The sequence below is a fragment of the Typopeltis vanoorti genome, chromosome 21, assembly GCF_054136105.1.
Source record: "Typopeltis vanoorti isolate ZY-2024b chromosome 21, IOZ_Tvanoo_1.0, whole genome shotgun sequence".
NCBI classification, from domain to species: Eukaryota; Metazoa; Arthropoda; class Arachnida; order Uropygi; family Thelyphonidae; genus Typopeltis; species Typopeltis vanoorti.
In genome coordinates, this window is record NC_143569.1 from 106125269 (window position 1) to 106144091 (window position 18823).

Consider the following 18823-nt stretch of genomic DNA (forward strand, 5'->3'; position numbering starts at 1 on the left):
TTTCTGCGTTACCCTTTGACTGTGAACTCTGTTAAAAGTATAATAATAATAATAATAATAATAATAATAATAATAATAATAATAATAATAATAATAATAATAATAATAATAATATGCGTTCTCATATAAAGCAAGAAATAACAGACATACTTTGCTGAAAATTGCTTTCAGGATCACATGTGGTATTAATTCCGCCATAGCAACATCCATTCGTTACCTGAAAGGATATCTCCAATTTATTACAGAAAAATATTTGAAATGCGTCATATTGAACATTATATGTTTTAAATCTAGTTTTCCTTGTAAAAAATTCAGAAAAAATTTTAACGTGTGGGATTTTAAATGAGCTACAAGAAACTGTCTTTAGTTTTCCTTCGTTTCTTGCCGTTTTCTGATTACCAAAAGAGGTTGGTTTAAAAGAGGTTGGCATACAGACCAATCGGCCCTTCAGAACACACGCAATTTACAGACATAGAATACCAGTTGTGGTGGTGGTGATGGTGGAGGTAGGCGGTAGATGGCGTTGATGGAGACGATTCGTAGTAGAGGTTCGGTGTAGCGGTTGAGACAGTTGTAGGTGTCCTCCCGCGATGAGTCTTCGGACTCCTTGGAGGTGTCAGGAATAATAATAATAATAATAAAACGATCTCTTGAATTATGTTTTTTTTTTTTTGCGTCACACTTCAGATATACACGTCTGTATACGCAAGTGTCGCCCTCTAGCGTTTACGCTGGCTCTTTAGAGTAAACGCTAGAAGGCGAAGAAGCTAGCAGTAAGTAGAGTGCATGTTTTTTTGCTATTTTTGATTTGAATTTTGCAACTTTTAGAAGATTATTTCCTTTCACCAACTACTCAGAAATGTGTATAAGTTATAAAGTAAAAGATAATCTGTAAAAATGATCAATAGGCAGTACATGTTGTGAAGGAAATTAGTAAAGATGTCGAGAAAAGCGAAGCTTCATTATATTGATTGCGCTTGTTGGTACAACCTTTGGTTTCTCGTTTTTCTGCCGGAAACAGATATTAAGATAATCTGTTTCCAGCAAGCCTGCTTTTGAGGAAGGAGATTAGGCCATTGGATTTATGAAAACAAAAATAAAATATATATACACTGAATACATTGACCAAATATCATTACTATTATTTTATTTTTAAATTTTAGTAGAAAACCACGCAATTTCACGTTCTTGAATTATTATAGTTGAACGTTCGTCTGATTTATGCGCATGCTCTTTGAAGGAAATTAACATTTCATTTTTATGAATACAAACCAATTAATTCCACGAAACACTTTGTTGAATCCTGGGGATAGTAGTTATAAGATAGTAGTTATAACTTAGTACAAGTTATACGCCTGGTTGTCGAATCTGGAAAGTTTGATAAGTTAAAATGAATTTATTCTACTGTGCTGAGTTTCTGACTAGCTGCATGTAATTACACAAGTATTCTAAATAGCAACTGTCATTTCTGAATAAACCTGTCTATGAAACTTTGGCTTGAATAACTCCACAGAACGTCTTGAATAATAATGCAAAATTTTGAAATTACTGACTTGATACGAGGAACCACACAAACGTATTGAAGGAAAATTTACGATATGAGTCTGACAGAGCTAATTATGTAAAATTATCAGCGTGTAAGGAAATGAAATAATAAACTATTAATTAAGACTCTTAAAGCAGAACGACTGCCATATTTCATTTATAACGCCTCTTTCAAGCAACAGTAGAAACATGAAAAATACCACATATAATAACAACGTGTGATTTTTTTCCCTCTTCTTCCTAACATGGATTTTAGGCCAGGTGTTCCTGCCTCATGCTATATCTTTCTTGGCCTTCCGATTCTTCTTTTTCCGCTTATTTTGTATCAGTATAATATTTTTAGTAGAATACAGGACAATTGGGAACAAAATAGAACAGAACCGATTGACGGACCCAAAAAAAAAAAAAAAGACTGAAACAAACTGGAATATGTGGAACAAACAAATATATATAAATATTTGGAGAAGAGCTACTCATCTGCTGCAACCCTCTTGCTAGAGGATGCAACCAGACGACGATGATAAACATTTACAAGATAAGACGACATAGCCAAATACGAAGAGTATAAAATAATAAGAAATGAAAAAAAAATGGACTCATAAAGCAATAAATATTGTTACTCTAAAAAAATTTAGAATGTGAAGACTGTTATTGATCGGAGAAGCAAGTATGGAGAATGAAATGCGGTTAATGAAAGGAAAGTTGCAAATATTAATGGAAAGAGAATAGCGAGGAATTCTATTATGCCAAATTATATGAAACAAAGGAGGAATAAAAAATATTAGAAATACAAAACCCGGACACCGAATTTGAAAATTTTATTTCACATCTAGATATGCGACTCCAGTCCCGATCCTCTCCAATTCCCTGCTCATAGTTCGGTGAGATTTGGATTGGGAACAGCCTTCACATCATTGAATGTTTTGGTCAATTGCTCCACAGAGGCAGTTCTGTTTGTCCGTACACGTCTTCTCAGATGACCGCGATCCCTTTCCTGACAGATGTCTTCGGACCAGAGTGACTCCTCTTAGACGAGCAAAGGGGTTGTTTTTCCATTGATTAACTACCAAGGATATCTTAGCTTTTGAGAAACCAGTCAGCCCCTCTGTTTTCAAAATCGTGGCTCCAGCCAAGGGAGCGCAATAAGCCCTTTATCGAACTCCAAAAGATTGTTTGTTTTTTCCCATTGCGATCAACACTGTTGACGATTACTGACCAGCAGCATTCTTAAATGAATTGCCTAGAATAAGCCTTGACGCAGATCACCAAGTATTTTGCGTATGCACTTCTTAATGGACGTTTACATACATCTGTATGAAGGTTTCTAATTCTGTGGCTGGTTTGTGTATAACAGAAAACAAATGAAATTGAAACAGGCAACAATTCGATAGAATCAGTCATTAAAATTGAATATCAGCCCAAACTGAATTTATAAATAATGAAATGCCGCAATATGGAGGTAAAGAGGTGATGAAAACAGGAGGAATCCAATGAAATATATCTTTAAGAAAACGCGGAGACCACCGAATGGAGGACGAACATTACAATACTGCTATCTTTTTTAAACGGAAATGAAGTCCAAGAGCTGTCAACGAATTAACTTATTGTGCACAGAAATATTAAAAACCTCTCTCAGAAATATTAGAATCAAGACTATATTATAGTGAAGAACAACAAGGATCTCTTAAAAGAAGTGCATGCAACTATGATATATTTGTTTCTAAATAAATAACAGAAAAATCAATGGAATATTGAACGAAACGGTATTATTGTGTTTCCTTGATTTGGAGGAGGTTTTCGATAAAATCGGTTTAATTATAAGATGTCCGCAGGGTAGAAGTCAGAAAAAATACAGTTGAGCGAAACGATCAAAGATCTAAACACAAAATTCTTTTTGCTCAAATATCCCAATAAACATGCGAGGAAAGTAACCTTTAATAGGACAAGGAATCAGAAAGGAGATTCTTTTAAGTCATCTTTATTTAATGTAATTATGAAAACAAAACAAAAAAAAAAACAGAATTTATGAGGCGACAGTAAATAAAAGAAGAATCAAAAAAAGAAATTTTATATTTCGTTGGATTTGGAGATTATGCAGCGAAGGAAATGAGGACGATCTTCAAGGCATTCAGTTAAGTTCCAACATATTTGAAGTTGAAGTACTTTTAACATGGAAAGTGATAATTGCAAAAAAAAAAAAAAAAATGTAAATTAGAATTAAATGGACTAGTCGCGAAATAATAATAATAATAATAATAATACTATTTATAAAATCAAACGTTTTTATTTATAACACATTACATGAACACAAATGTGCATAACAGATACTTACACATACAGAATATTTTTAAATAATAATAATAATAATATTTTTTTTTATTGATCTGTTCTGTTAAAATATTTACACGTACAATAAACATCTTGAGTAACATTGCAACTTATAATTTTACAGAATTCAGCACAAAGTGCTACATTTTCTACATTGGATTTCAATTAAAATTTTTAAAAATAATTTTTGCCTCTATATTGTGTATTTACAACACACGTTCTTCTAATATTTACAATAAAGATTATACAGAATTTTTGAATATAGAATATACATAATAATAATAATAATAATAATAATAATAATAATAATAATAATAATAATAATAATAATAATAATTTATATATTTATTTTATTTATTTAATTTTTTTATGTGTCAGATAAATTGCATACATAGATGCTGTAATAATTAAATAACTATATATATATATAATATTTATAGCACATTACAATTGTGAATAAGAGATACTTGCAAGTTAATAATTTTCTTCCTCGAAGCTTAGCAGAGCTTATCTGAGGAAGATAATAGATGATAGATGGTGGTAGTTTCATGGTTATGTTCCTATACTGGTCACAAGCCAGGTGCTGATTTTACTGTTTGTTGGTACGTGCTTGGAAGACTTCGACTGCTATTACAGTTTAACTTTCTTTTTTTTTTGTGCAGATAGGGTTGGATTTAGACATGGTGCGTTTGTTTCTTTGTGTCCTTGTAGTGATGGTTTTTTGAGAGGGGCTTTGTCATAGGTTTGTGTGTGGGGGGAGAAACAGGAATTGCTCTAATTTTCATTCTCGCTATAATATTTATATAGGGCCTGTTTCAGCTCAAGGCAGTTTGTTTATCATGTCAGGTAGATACAAGTTTCGGGTGGCTTTGCAATGCTAATTGCTGTACTTATGTAGTTTGTTGACTGTGGTCTTGTTATTTGGTATGTTGTTCTGGTTACTCTATATATTGGGCTGTAGTAATGTTTTAACATGACTGTGTAGTGGCGTAAGTGTTTCACCTTAAACGTTTTGTGTTTTGTCCGTGCTTCCTGCATAAGTGTGAGTTGTTCCCAGAATATCAGTTTTACCATTTTATCTTGCAACCATTGCAGCCTGTTAAGTCTGTAGTCTGCGCAGAATGCGTATGATGTGATTGCATATCTTAAAATGTTTTCACATAATGCTTTATAGATTAGTATTTTTATGTGGGTTGGGGCAATGTCTTTTAATCTGCATAGTTTGCTTGTTATTATCCTAAGCTTGGTCTGTAGGTAATTTGTATGGCTATTCCAACTTTGATCAGCATCGAAGTGAAGTCCAAGATAGCATGTTGTTTTCACCTGTGTGATGGTTGTGATTTTAGGTTCTGCGCTTTGTGTATAGGAGGATGAATGTCGGACAGTGAGATATTTAGTTTCTATGGGCAGGGTTTGGGGGTTTTTGAATACCATTAGCTTTGTTTTTCCAGAGTTTATATATATGCCATTTTCGGTTAACCAGTTAGTGATTTGGTTGATGTCGTGTTGCATATTTGTGTAAGCGATTTTTGCATTGTTGTGAATGGATACTATGGCCGTGTCGTCTGCATACTGGAAGATTTTACTTTTTAGGGGAAGATGGCTTATGTCGCATGTGTATATGTTAAATAGAATGGGAGATAGGACAGCTCCTTGCGGTACTCCACAGGTTACATGTACCTCTTTGCTGTATGCTGATCCTATACGTGTGGTGTGCTTTCTGGTTTTTTGTGTATGCTTTAAACCACTGGAGTAGACGACCTCCAATTCCGATATGGGTTAGTTTCGTTAACAAGGTTTTGTGTGTTAGTGTGTCAAATGCTTTTGTTAGGTCAATGAATACCACTAATGTTATTCTGTTTTTATCCAATGCAGCGTTTATTAGATCTGTGAAATCTTCCAGGAGTGTTGCCGTTCCTTTATTTTTTTGAAAGCCATATTGTGTTTTGGGTATGATTTGAAATTTTTCAACGTATGTGGAGAGTTTCTGATGCACGATACGCTCCATGATTTGGTTGATTTGCAGAAAACGTGGCGATGGGTCTGTAATTACTTATTATGTTTCTTTTTCCCTGTTTATGTATGGGTGTGATTAATGCAGTCTTCAGTGTTTCAGGTATGTGTCCCGTTTCGAAGATTTTATTTAACAGTTTTTGTATAACTGGAAGTAGATTGGGTGAGTGTTTCTTGATGTCTTTTGATCTGATTCCGTTTATCCCCGGTCCTTTGTTAGGGTTAATTTGTTGAAATGATAGTTATATAGCAGTGTAATAATAATAATAATAATAATAATAATAATAATAATAATAATAATAATAATAATAATAATAATAATAATAATTGTTTACAACGTCTATTATTATAATAGTAAGAATGATGATTATTATAGATTTTATTTGCATTTTTACGCTCTATATATACAATAACAATAGATATCATTTCTCTACATAATATTTTTTGAATAATAATTTTTTTTCTATTATTACCATGCAGAGTACTTATATAAGTACAGTTAAGACATATTTCATTTTCTGCTCTGTACAAAATTCTGTACATAGTTAAGAGTTCTTTAATTTATTTTCAATATTTTTTCTTTGAATATAAATACACATAATTTTTTTTCGCATTTTAGTATCATTATTTATTATTATAGACGATATTGACATATACATTACAATAATTTGCAGTGCATGATTATGGGGATTAATTAAACGAGGCGGCTAATCCCACCTACTTCGCAGGAAGGGTTATCTTTTATGAAAAGAGTGGGATTAGCTTCACCTTTAATGTTGTTTGGTACTGTTTAGGGATGGAATGTAGGCTTTGGATGCTGGTGATTTGTCATGTGTATATGTGGTAATGCTATATTAACTGTATTGGTATACTTTCCAGAGTTCGTGTTTTAATGTTCTGTAGTTGTGTATGTGTTTCAAATTTCGTAGTAGGTTGTTGAGTGGCGTGGGTATCAGATGTCATCTCACGAAAGAACCGTATGAGCTGTTGAAGGATATAGGGATGTAAAGAATCTTGTGGGTCGCGTTATGTGGTATGTGTCTCTGTTGTTACGATAGATGAAGATAATTCCTTAGTAACATTATGTAGTGTTTCATATTTTTAATGCTCAGGATTCTGTGTTTCGCCATAACCGATTCGGATATTGAATGTTGTATATGAGGTCTACAAATCACCTTTGACACAATTTTTTTATGTAATGTTTCTAATTTTGTTAGTTGGCTGTCTGATGTGTTTGCATAGACCATTATACCGCACCAGAATAGAGATTCGCAAATACCGCGATATAGGATTTTTTTTTTTTTTACGTTGGATGGAATCATGTCTTTTACTTGGAAGAGTTTTGCTGCGATGATCTGGAGTTTACTATGTAGGTATTCTGTATGTTTTGTCCACTTAAGGGTGCAAACTATGTGAAGGCCAAGGTATTTTGCATGTGATACGGGTCTGATTTCGGGACACTGGCAGATCCAGCGGTATGTGCGACAGTGTATCGATAGTGGTGCGAGGCGCATGATTCTCGGGTTGTGTGTTATCAACATCGGTGTTTTGGTGCCGTTGATTAGAATTGCGTTTTGGTGGAAGTATGTTGTGACTTCATTTAGGTTTTGTTGTGCTTTGCAGAGAGCTGTGTTGATGTCTGTGTGGATTTCTAGTAGTGCAGTGTCATCTGCGTACTGAAATATTTGACTTCTTTTGGCCAGTTTATGAACATCGTGTTGAATAGAGTGGGTTATAATATGGCCCCTTGTCGGACACGGTGATTTATTTGTATACTCCCGCTGTAATACGTGTCTATTTATGTTATTTGTGTTCGGTTTGAGAGGTAGTTCTTGAACCATGTATATGCAGTGTTCCTCTTATACCTATTGAGTATACTTTGCTGAGTAGTATGTCATGTTCAAGTGTATCAAATGCTTTAGTTAAGTCAAGCAGTATAAGGGCGGCATACTTATTTTTGTCGAGAGCTTTGTTTATTGTGTCGCGATGTCTTCTAATAATGTGATGGTGCTTTTTGTTTTCTGAAAGCCGTATTGGTTTTGTGAGATGATGTTGTACTTCTGTAGTCTGGAGTGTGTCTGTTATTTTTTATAAGAATGTTTGAGATGACTGGTAGGATAGCTATCGGTCCGTAGTTCTGTGTATCATTTGTTGGTTAATAATGCCAATGCCGAATATTATATTCAAGAGTCTCAAAAGTATTGGATTTATTTGTTCAAAGTGTGTTAAGAGGTTTTGAGTCTTAGTTTGTCTGTTCAGGAAATTGTCTTTGGTTTTAGCTGTAAGAGCGCTTCCTTCAGTTCCTGTTTGTTACAGGTGAAAACAAAGAGTGTGCTATTGATTGGTGATGGTAATTTTTTGTTGACCGTTGCTAGATTATCCTTTTTAGAGTTGTTTATTAGTATTTCGTATGGTGATTCAACGACCCTGAGCCCCTTTTACGGGGAGGTACGACACCACCTCAATCCTCCCCCCCGTATTTTTATCCGAGCTCGGGACCGGCATAGCTGACAGTTCAGACATCTGGCTGGAGGGATCGTCTTAAGTATTCCTGACTGTAGCAGCGTGTGTTCACGGGGTCGATTTGCCTGATAAAAAAAAAACCCGATGAACTGGGGAGAAAAACTCTGCTGCCCACGCTCAAGACCGGCTAACGAAGAATCTTATGCTCCTCTCGTTGCCGAAGGGAATCGAACGTAGGACACTCCTTCCCCAGGCATATGGTTGGGAAGCGCAAAGCGACTAAGTTAACCGAACGTCATATTGTTTGTTATTTTTTGGCAAGGAAAGCAAAAAATAATGTTATGTAGTTGTATGTTTGTTATGTAATTGTTTGTGAAGACGTAGTTGAATGAGTCTGCTGGTTCCTCTTGGTTTGTATCCTGACCGAAGCTTTTAGCAATAAAATCTTGTGCTGAAATTTTATTTTTTCGAGTTACTAATTTGTTAAGTGTGTTGAGCTACGGAAATTTTAACAAAGGATTCGCATCGTGGAGAAAAAAAAAAAAAGCCTAACTTAGCCCTTATAAAACTTACATTGCGACTTTGTAGAGCTTCTGACAGATATGGTAATTCCTGTAGGATATCAATCATTAATTATTGATCTTTTAAAAATTTCCAAATTGAGAAGTTCGTTTAAAAAGCCCTTATATTTATCGTTCGATGCAAAATAAAAATGGGTAATTTCTCCACAAAGCAAGAGCCGTTCGTAAACTGCAAGCTGCCCATCGTGGTCCAAACACACGGCCGATCTTTAAAATTTCGATCCCAAGGTCTTTTGCAATCGTATTTAATTCTCGTTGATTTTTTGGTGACTGATGATAAAAAAAAGCATATAATTTATCCATAAATATTTCAAAATAATTTATTTCTTTAATGTTTTTTTTTATCGAATCGTGTAATGCTAAGTGTAGACGATGAGCGCAATGCCAAATCACAACGTTGGGAATTTTTTGTAGAAGTTTGATTGCAACACCTGATTTGTTTCCTATCATTACACTAGCTCCATCAGAATAAAATGCAATGAAATGATTTTTTAAAGCGTTATCAGAAAATCTATATGAATTGAAAGTAGCAATTATAGTAGCATGTATAGATTCCACGGTAGTATTTTCTAGTTCTACAAGATTATTAAACAAGAAGAACAAAGGGCTCGCAAATTTGAAAACAATTTAACAAAGGGCTCGCGCGAGCCTCCGCGAGTCCCTTATAGCTCACCACTGAGTATAATCCATGTTTGCTTCATGTTGTCGCTATTTCCCATTAATTTTTGTAAGTGGTAAGTGTCTTATTTTCCTACGAATTTTTGTTGTTAGTTGATTTCTTGTGTTTTTGTATAAGGTTTGTAAACGAGTTGTGTTGGGTGGGTTTTTTTGGCGTTTTTCATAGATTTTCTTTTATAGTAATGCTATTTAGAATGTCGCCATTTATCCACTGGTTACTGTCTGCTTGTCTGTTTGTGTATGCTTTTTTACTTTTTTGTATACTTCTGTGAACATTAGTTGGAAGTACTCGTATAAAGGTGCAGGGTTGTTTATTTTGAGTAGGCTATTCCAGTCTGTATTTTGTTTTATAAGGTTGCCTTCAATGCTCTTTTATCTTTAACATGGTGGAGTTTTCTAGATTTTGCAGTATTGTTGGGAGGAGGAAGTAGTGTAATGAAACGAAGCTAAAGTAAAGTAGCGATCGATCTGGGATTTTGGTGTTAATTACTGATGTGATTTATGTATTGATGGTAGCCCGTAAGTTGAATGGTCATTGCATGATTGTGTTAGTGAACTGTTCAGTATTTCTTCTCTTGTTGGAGAGTTTATGGTAGGGTTTATGTTGTACTGACTTAGTATATCAAGGTATGTGTTAGTGGTGAAGAAGCATGGTCTAATATATTTATGTTAATATCTCCTACTAGGATGAGCCTATTTGTTTTCCGTGGTTCAGTACGTTTAGCCATGCTTCTAATTCGTGCAGAAAGCTGAGTACGTTATTATCTGGTGGTCTGTATATTGTGTTTATTGATATTTGATGCTATGTTTGTAGCTATTTGTGATTTCCAAAATTTGTGTTTCCGTATGCTCGAAACGAGTTTGTTTTCTGTCACGTTGTATTTTTCTTTGATAAATGTCACGATTCTGCCTCCTCTTTTGTTTGTCCTATATAAGATGTACGATTGGTAATTACTGATGTTGTATGCATAAGCTTCTGTGTAATCATTGCAACTTCGGTTCGGATTAATGCGCCTATGTTTGTCAAGGTGTAGTTGAGCAGTGTTATCAATGTAAGCCAGTGTTTCTTCATACTGCTTATGTTTAGTGTATGATGGTGAAGTCGATATATCTGGAAATGTTGTCTGTTCATTTCTTCAAAGAGTTAAACAATGAAATTTATATTTTTTTGAGTGGATATGTTCGCCCAGATTTGGATTCTCCATGCTATAGTTTTAAGAGATAATTTTAAATCTTACTATTAAGGATGGCGAGAGTTAGTGTATTATATTGGTAGGCTGTGTAGTTCGTAGTCGCTTGTAATTATATAAACTCGAGTGTTTTTGTTCTGTCTCATAAATATCTGTGAATCCTTAGTCCACAGGAACTTGTAGTTTTTCTCTGTTTTGTTTTCCTTGCCTAGTATAGTCGATTTTTAAAGTATGAGGTTCAGTGTTCAGATATATAGACTGGAGTTGGGACCTGTTTATCAGTTAGGATCGACGTTGTTGGCTTTGTTCTCTTGCTTGCTGTGAATGTGGTCTCTCAGACCTATATATATATATATATATATATATATATATATATATATATATATATATATATATATATCCGAAATTTTAACACAGAAGGAAATTAGCGATCAATCTTTCACAGATCAATCAATATGTTTCAATCCAACTCGATGGAAAAATAAAGATCTAACGAAAGGAATAAAAGTATGAATATACAAATCAGTAGCCCGACCGAAAGTGTGCATGCGAATCAAGAATGGAAACATGAAAAGAACAGTAGATGGATAAATACGAAATGAAAACATCAATAAGAAAAATAGTTAAGAAAATAATTCTTGATAGTATTAAGAAATGGGAAAGAATATGAAGAATGTCAATTACGAGTTTTTATTTATTAATTTATTTACTTTTGACGTACTAAGAGAATTGGCGCATGGTGGGTGGAGAGCAGTACCCAATCGGTGCTTTATAGCATCAAAGAAGGGAAATGGGAACGATATCTTTTATGGGCGTGTGCAATATCATTTAATTATTCCTCCTTAATCGAAAATGCTCTCCATACTATGCTAAAAAGGTGTAAGGGAGAAAGAAATTCGTCGGAAATTATTCAAAAGTGCATATTCAGACAAGCAGAAAGATTACAATTAACATGCATCCTAAAAGATGAGCTTCCAACATTAGCGGAATAAATAAATAAATAAAATGATATAAAAATAAACGAAAATCTAATAATAATTGTATGTTAAAAAACTGTCCGTAGATGTCGCACTGCCCAAACATATATATTTAAATTGAAAGTAACATTTTTATGTAAAACTGAAGCTAGGGATTGAGAATCGATGAGAATTTTTCTTGAATAAGTTATGGGTATAAGACTATGCGAATCCTGATTCTGTGGGTTATAGCTGCTCTCATTTTCCTTTTTGTGATAATTTTGACTTCAAGCAGCGATTTCACAATCGCCCATCATTAGTTATATTTATGATTTAAAAATAAAAACAGTTCTTTTATAACCATTGGTGTTTATTAGGAATCGCCATGGCAGACTGGAGGAAGAACAAGAAGAGTTTGACAGAAAAAATGAGCTACCTAGTGGCACACCACCTATTCAGTGACGTCACTTTCTGTATCAGACCCAGTGGGTCGCTTATTCCAGCCCACAAGTGCATAGTGGCTTTGGGAAGTTTAAATCTTGAATATCTGTTGTACGAACAAGTTCTCGGTCCGAACATCATCATTGACGTGGATGGAGTCAGCGAAAGAGGATTCAAGATCATGTTGAAGTAAGTGATTTAAATTTTTCGTTGAAATAAACGCGCATTTTCGTAAGAAACAAACGAGGGAATTAAATTTTATTAGTGATGGAGTGAAAAAAATTATTTCCTTCTGCGTTGATAATGTTTGCAACTTTTTAAATTATAAACTTCTGCATCTACACAGAGAGGCAATGGAAAAACGAGACTGGGATCACAAAACGTCTTTTAACAGTGGCAAGTGGAAACACTCGTACATATTATTTTAGAAAAGCTAATATTCTTAGATCAGTGGGTACATTCTAATTATCGGCATCTCCCCTGTCATAAGGTTAGGAGAGTATACTGCAAATGGCTTGGTGTGTTTCTTCAGCGAAAGAAAATGGAACGAAATTTTATGCTGGGTACGATTGCCACCGGAAAATGTAAATATGATTTTCATCATGGCAGAGAATCATCAGAAGATGAGAAATGTTTTGTACTGTAGATCTGTGCACAAAATATTTATTCCAAATGGCCAAACTCTTAATGGGTCTACTGAATGCACGCAACTCATCAGTTTGGACACATACTACTGATTTTGTCCCCAAGAGTTTGTTGCCTTAGTCAATATGTTGGGAACTCAGTTTGTAGGCGACCTGGTTATCAGAATCAGACCTACTAACTGGTATCGAGTGTCAAGGGAGCAATATTTTTAGGAAGGGCAGAGAGAATAAGAGAGGAGGAGGTGTGCTGCTAATGATATCGGATGACTTGAATCCAGTTAGAGTTGAGAACTATGATTGTAGTACTGCTACTAACAGTATTTGATGTGGACTGAGTGTGAAGCCGTCTGGTGTGAGGTGGAATCTAACAAGACTAATTACATAGTGGGATATTGTTGCAGACCTGCTGGCTCGGTTGCTAGTGATGAAGAAACGCATCGGCAAATAGAAAAGAGTAACCATAACGGGAGACTTTAATAATCCCATATTAATTGGGTAGCAGTAGAATCTCATGACGCGATATCAGAATACTTAAATCAATACTTAAATGACGAGATATCAGAATGTGTATCTACAGTTCGAAGAATAAATAGAGTAGGAGAAAATGGATGTGTAAGCTCTTGCTAATCAAGAGATTTGTAACAAAAGGATGATGTGGAAAGAATACCGTGTGCGTAATGATGATATCCGTTAAGAAACTTATAAGCAGTAGGCTAGAATAGTCACAACTGTGTATGGAAAGCAAAATCTGAGTATTAAAAAAAAAAAAAAACGGGCTCTGCGTGATAAAGACAACCAACAAGAATTCTATCGATATGCTGCAAGTAAAGGAAAGAATGAATATGCAAGTAAAGGAAAGAAAACTCTTCTAAATCCTGATGTCATGAGGGTTATAGATGCAGAAGAGATTGATCAGTTAATGAGTGCCCAATTTTTTTGTTAAAAGCTATCAACCTGGTGTACGCAACATCCAGCTCATAGTTACCTCTTCACTAGATGAAGAAACCCAGGTGTATGAGGACGATGAATTAGAGCTGTTGCACAAATTCAAAAAGAATTCACTAATAGGGACTGAAGGGATATCAGCACGTGTGCTAAAAGTCTTCAGCAGAACTCGCTATTTCTTTGATCAAGGTGTTTAATATAAGTCATTAAACAGTCACATAACAGGGAAGGAATGTCTGGTAATTCCATTGCACAAGGGTGGAGGAAAGACCGATGTATCCAATTATCGACCAATTAGTATCACAGGTATGGTGGTGAAGATTTTGGAAAAATTTGTTAGGGCTCGCACTCAGAAATGGGTTGACAGTGAATCTCTACTTTACAATGAACAACATGGGTTTGCTAAGGTAAGGTCATGTTTTCGCAACCTGCTCACATTCTGTAATAATATTACCATTGAATGAGACAAGGGGAATGGATACACCATGGTACTTTTGGATTTTGCTAAGGCTTTTGAAAGAATACAGTATGGAAGGCTGTTGCATAAGTTGGAGAAAATGGGTTTGGGTTATACCATATTAGCATGGATAAGAGGAAGGCTGACTGACAGACATTAAAAAGTGATATACCGGGGATCTGAGCCTTCAAGGTTTTGGGTAACAAGTGATCTACCGCAAGGATCAGTGCTTGGTGCACTGTTATTCAATCTGTACGTTAATGATATTTGGAAGGATCTGACAAAATACATACAGCTATTTGCTGATGATGCAAAGATAGGTAGGGTAATCAGTCATGCTGCTGATATGCAGTACTTCCAGAATAATTTGAGTAGGCTGGAATTGTGGGCATGGGAAAATCGTTATCAGTTCAATGTCAGTAAATGTAAATTCATTCACTTCGGCGTGATTAGATATCAAATGTTATATTATATTGGTAGAATTATTCTAGAAGAAATTGACGAGGCTAGGTATCTTGGAATGTTAATAGATAGGAAGTTGAAGTTCAGGGGTCATGTGGCAAAGTTTGCAAATACAGCTCAAAAGATAATTTCAATGCTGAAACGAACGTTCACATGTAACGGTAAGGATGTTATTTTGCATCTTTACAAGGCCTTGAAAAGACTTCACTTGGACTATTGTGCGCAGGTCTAGTCTCCTGGTTTCCGTTGAGATTCTGATATATTGGGGAGAGTACAAGGGCGAGTGCTAAAATGATATTAGGATTGTGGAATAGTAATTATAAAGTCAGTAGGTAGGTTTATCTGAGGGGACCTCCTGTGCATTTTCCCTACAAACCACAATTTTATACGACGAGAGAGTAATTTACCACCTGGGGTTCCGAATCCAAGATGATCTTTAAAATCCCAGGTCGCCTTGAAAGGAACAATCTGTGATGGCTTAGATCAGTGTTTCTCAAAGTGTTTTACGTGTACCCCCGGGGGTACGCGAAAGATCTTCAGGGGGTGGCAATTTTCGGCAATGCATCATTAACGCATGGAATCATTATATTTCTCAAAAAATAGCGCAATTAGAGACAACTGGGAATATAAACACCAACTAATGAATCACATCTCCCCTGCAACTTAAACTGTTGTATAGACTCAAGCAAAACCATATTTTGCCGCTGCAACATATCGTTTTGCTTGACACCACCCCGTAGTGAACGTGTAATGTAAAATTAAGAAATATATAGTGAATGTATTTCAGATATTATGGAATTCGGTTGAAGAGAATTAGCATTTCAACTCAACTGTGGAAATTTAGTCCGCGCGATCTTTTGTTAATACCGCACCAATCATATGCACTTCATAGTTCCTCTACGTATCTTGTCTTGTAAATTACTGGTAATTTTTGCTTGAAATAATGGGAAAGAAGATGAAGCTATTTGGATAGATGACTTTGACGAGGCAGACAAGGAAACTGTTCTCGATGCTTAGAGTACCGATAGCGAGTGGGAGCTTCTTGGTAAGTCACACCATTTGCAGTTTTTTTTCCTGAAAACTTTATTTTTCGAAAATCCGCATATATCTCGCACCACGATATTTTAGCGTTAATTTTGGGAAAAAAGTACGAATTATATTCGAGTAAATAAGGTAATTTTTCTAGCTTTCAAATTCTGAAGTATGGATCATTGGTTAAAGACTGGATTTATAAAAGGCACAAAAGAGAGCAATATAGCAAATACAAGTAGCTGTAAGCAACAAGAAAACGTTGATATTGCATCTGGATCAAATGAAACTGATAAGGGTGTGTCGTCTGACATCTTTAGAGAACCAACTAGCAAAAAGATGAAAAATCTTCGTAAGTATGATATGAATTACTCGAAATGTGGATTTTCATTGGCGGGAAATGAAGAGGAACCTATTCCAAATTTTCTTCTATTAAATATAAATCATATTGTTAGTTTACATGAATTTATAAATTCAAATAAAATAGACATTTACAATCAAATATGCTTTATTTATTTTTTATTTGATGAGGGCGTACGTGGTAATAATGGAAATTTAATAACGGTTACGCGGATATCAGTAATTTGAGAAACACTGGGCCAGCTAACCCTAAATTTCGCAAAGTTATTTAGGACTAAAAACTTACGTCCGTTTGCACAATTTACTCTCAAAATGGGACCTCCAACCGGGGGGAGGGGTTAGTAATCCGTCACCAGCGTACCTCATTTTATTCTATTTCGAATGCTGATTATCTGTTTGGTGCTGCTCAAAAGACTGTTCATACAAAGTTAAAGAGGCTTCAAAAAGAAATACGTTGAATCCGCATGCAATTTTATATCTTAAAAGCAAGTCTATCAAAGGAAGCCATTCAAATCCACTTACGCATATATGTATGTAGGGTGTTCGCATGAGTGTAAGCCCTTCGGAATTCAATCTTCACGTGGTCCTTTAAAAGAGTTTTTAAATAAATGGTTTTCTAAAAGAATCTGCAACTCGACATATTTTTGAATTAAGTGAATACTGTAAATATTGTACAAGATATCCATTTAACTTCATATTTTCCTACTCCATAGATATTTGTATACAGATTCGGTGGAGTTGTTTTCAATGGAAGACGCTTTAGATGTCCTTGTATGCGCCAGAAAATTTTCGTTAACTGAGCTGGAACTTCGATGCAGCAAATACATCAAAGAGGAGTGTGAAGTATCTCCGGAAAATGTGTGCAGCATGCTATACCATGCGAAGACCTTCGACCTGAAAGCCATTCTGTACAAGTGCCACGTGGAAATTGACAAGAACACCGAGTTAATCATTCGAACGCCCGATTTCCTGAAGGCCGACACCAGCATTTTGGAGTTCATCGTGAAGAGGGACTCTTTAAGCATTTCTTCAGAATTCAGCTTCTTCCAACGCATTTACGAGTGGGCCGTGCAGAAAAGCCTCAAAAAGGAAGGGGAGACTTTGCGACATATTCTGCGCCCTCTTTTGCCACACATCCGATTCCTCGCCATGTCCACCGAAGAGAAACTGAGAGTCGCTAGGGCGCAAGTGTATGCGACTGAAGAAATATTACCTCTGCTCTACAGGGAAAGCAACGTGGCTGTCTCAGGATTCTGTCCAATGGAGACCCCCAGGAAATACACCCCAGTGCACATCCTGACTCTGCAAAGAAACAGAATGATGACCTTGAATTACAGGTGCGATGAAGACGATGATTCTGAAAGAGCGGTCGCCGTGAATATTAACGTGAGAGAAGGATATTTCTTCTTCGTTGGACTGCAGCTGTACTTCCAAGATGAGGAAGAGCAGTTCCTGTACGAGCGAATGGTGCAACATGAAAAGTTCTTCGTGAAATGTCAACTCACGAAAGCTGGCGAGACAACAGAGCTCGACTTATTCAGGAAGTTTTCTCGGGAAAGCATCATGTTTTTATTAGAAACACCTCTTCACGTGGACCAAAGAGGGGAGGTAAGAGTGCGATTTATTTTTCAAGTATTGGACGGCAGGATGAGAAAAAAGTGGGTTTTACATCCCCAAAATGTGTCGGTAATTCCCGAAGTATCAGTGGAATGCCCGCCCACTCGGTTTGAATTAATCGTCTTTCGTTCCGTTTCCCATCGCAACATGGAAATGGACGTTATTTGGAAACCGTGACGCTGCTGGGCTGCGTGAATCTCTCTAACATCTAGGGCGCACGAAGCAGCAGGAAACGGAGTTTCAAATTGTTTCATGGATGTTCGTGCCAATCTTGTAAACTTACCTTTAAAAAATTTAGTGCCGGACTTTCTTTGCCAAAGCATAAACGCAGCCCTGGTTTCTTGTGTGGCACTCAATGAAACTTCGAAGCAACGAAACGAATGCCTTGTTTTACCACGTTGTGCTCAATTTGTGGCAAGGATTCGATTTTCATGTTCTAACAGAATATTGTTAAATTAGAGATAAAGAGAGAATTTGTAATGTGTTTTTCTTCACTGTTCAAGTGATTTTTTAAAAATATTTTTTGCAGTTTATGTCTTATGATTTAATATTGCTAAATAAAAGCGTTCTCAATTCTTATTCTGTTATTACATTTAGCGAAAACACCTTTCTGTTAGGTGAGTTAGAGGAGGATGTAAGAGCATTAAAAAACAAAAGAAAAAAAAACGTTTTCCCACAAAGTGTTCCCTTTGGTTGAATTTCCTATTTCCCTCCTCAAAGGAGACTCTCGCGGTTTAATAGGATTATTAATAGGGTTAATAGTATTAATATTAATACTATTGATAGGCTGTTAATAGGGTTATTTTTTTTTTAATTTTCAGGCAATAGATTTGCTGGTTTAATTGGGTCACCCTCCAGTTTTGCCACTTTTAGAGGGGGGGGGGGGTGAACAGAAACGTCGCAGAAGTCCCAAAACCCACTTTTGTAAATACTCGTATGAGTATTCTTTTTCCAAGAGTTACTATATTGTGTGTCATCGCTGTTCTGCTGCGTCCATCATCAGGACCTCACGATTCTTACACCGGAGGAAAGATGCAGTTCAGAAACCAATTGAAAAAGAGAATATCAGTAACGAGACGCGAATCATAAATTTAAATCGGATCTTCTTTAAGAC

General features: G+C 35.6%; 1 protein-coding gene across 1 annotated transcript; it reads left to right on the forward strand.

Annotated features, from left to right (window-relative positions):
- The first annotated feature begins 738 nt into the window (after window positions 1-738).
- On the forward strand, window positions 739-18288 carry LOC150095172 (BTB/POZ domain-containing protein 6-B-like). Its single transcript, XM_090411412.1, has 3 exons — window positions 739-773; window positions 12132-12384; window positions 16806-18288. The coding sequence occupies exons 2-3, from the start codon at window positions 12140-12142 to the stop codon at window positions 17884-17886; spliced, it is 1326 nt and encodes a 441-aa protein (XP_090267538.1). The 5' UTR covers window positions 739-773; window positions 12132-12139; the 3' UTR covers window positions 17887-18288.
- Window positions 18289-18823: the final 535 nt, after the last annotated feature.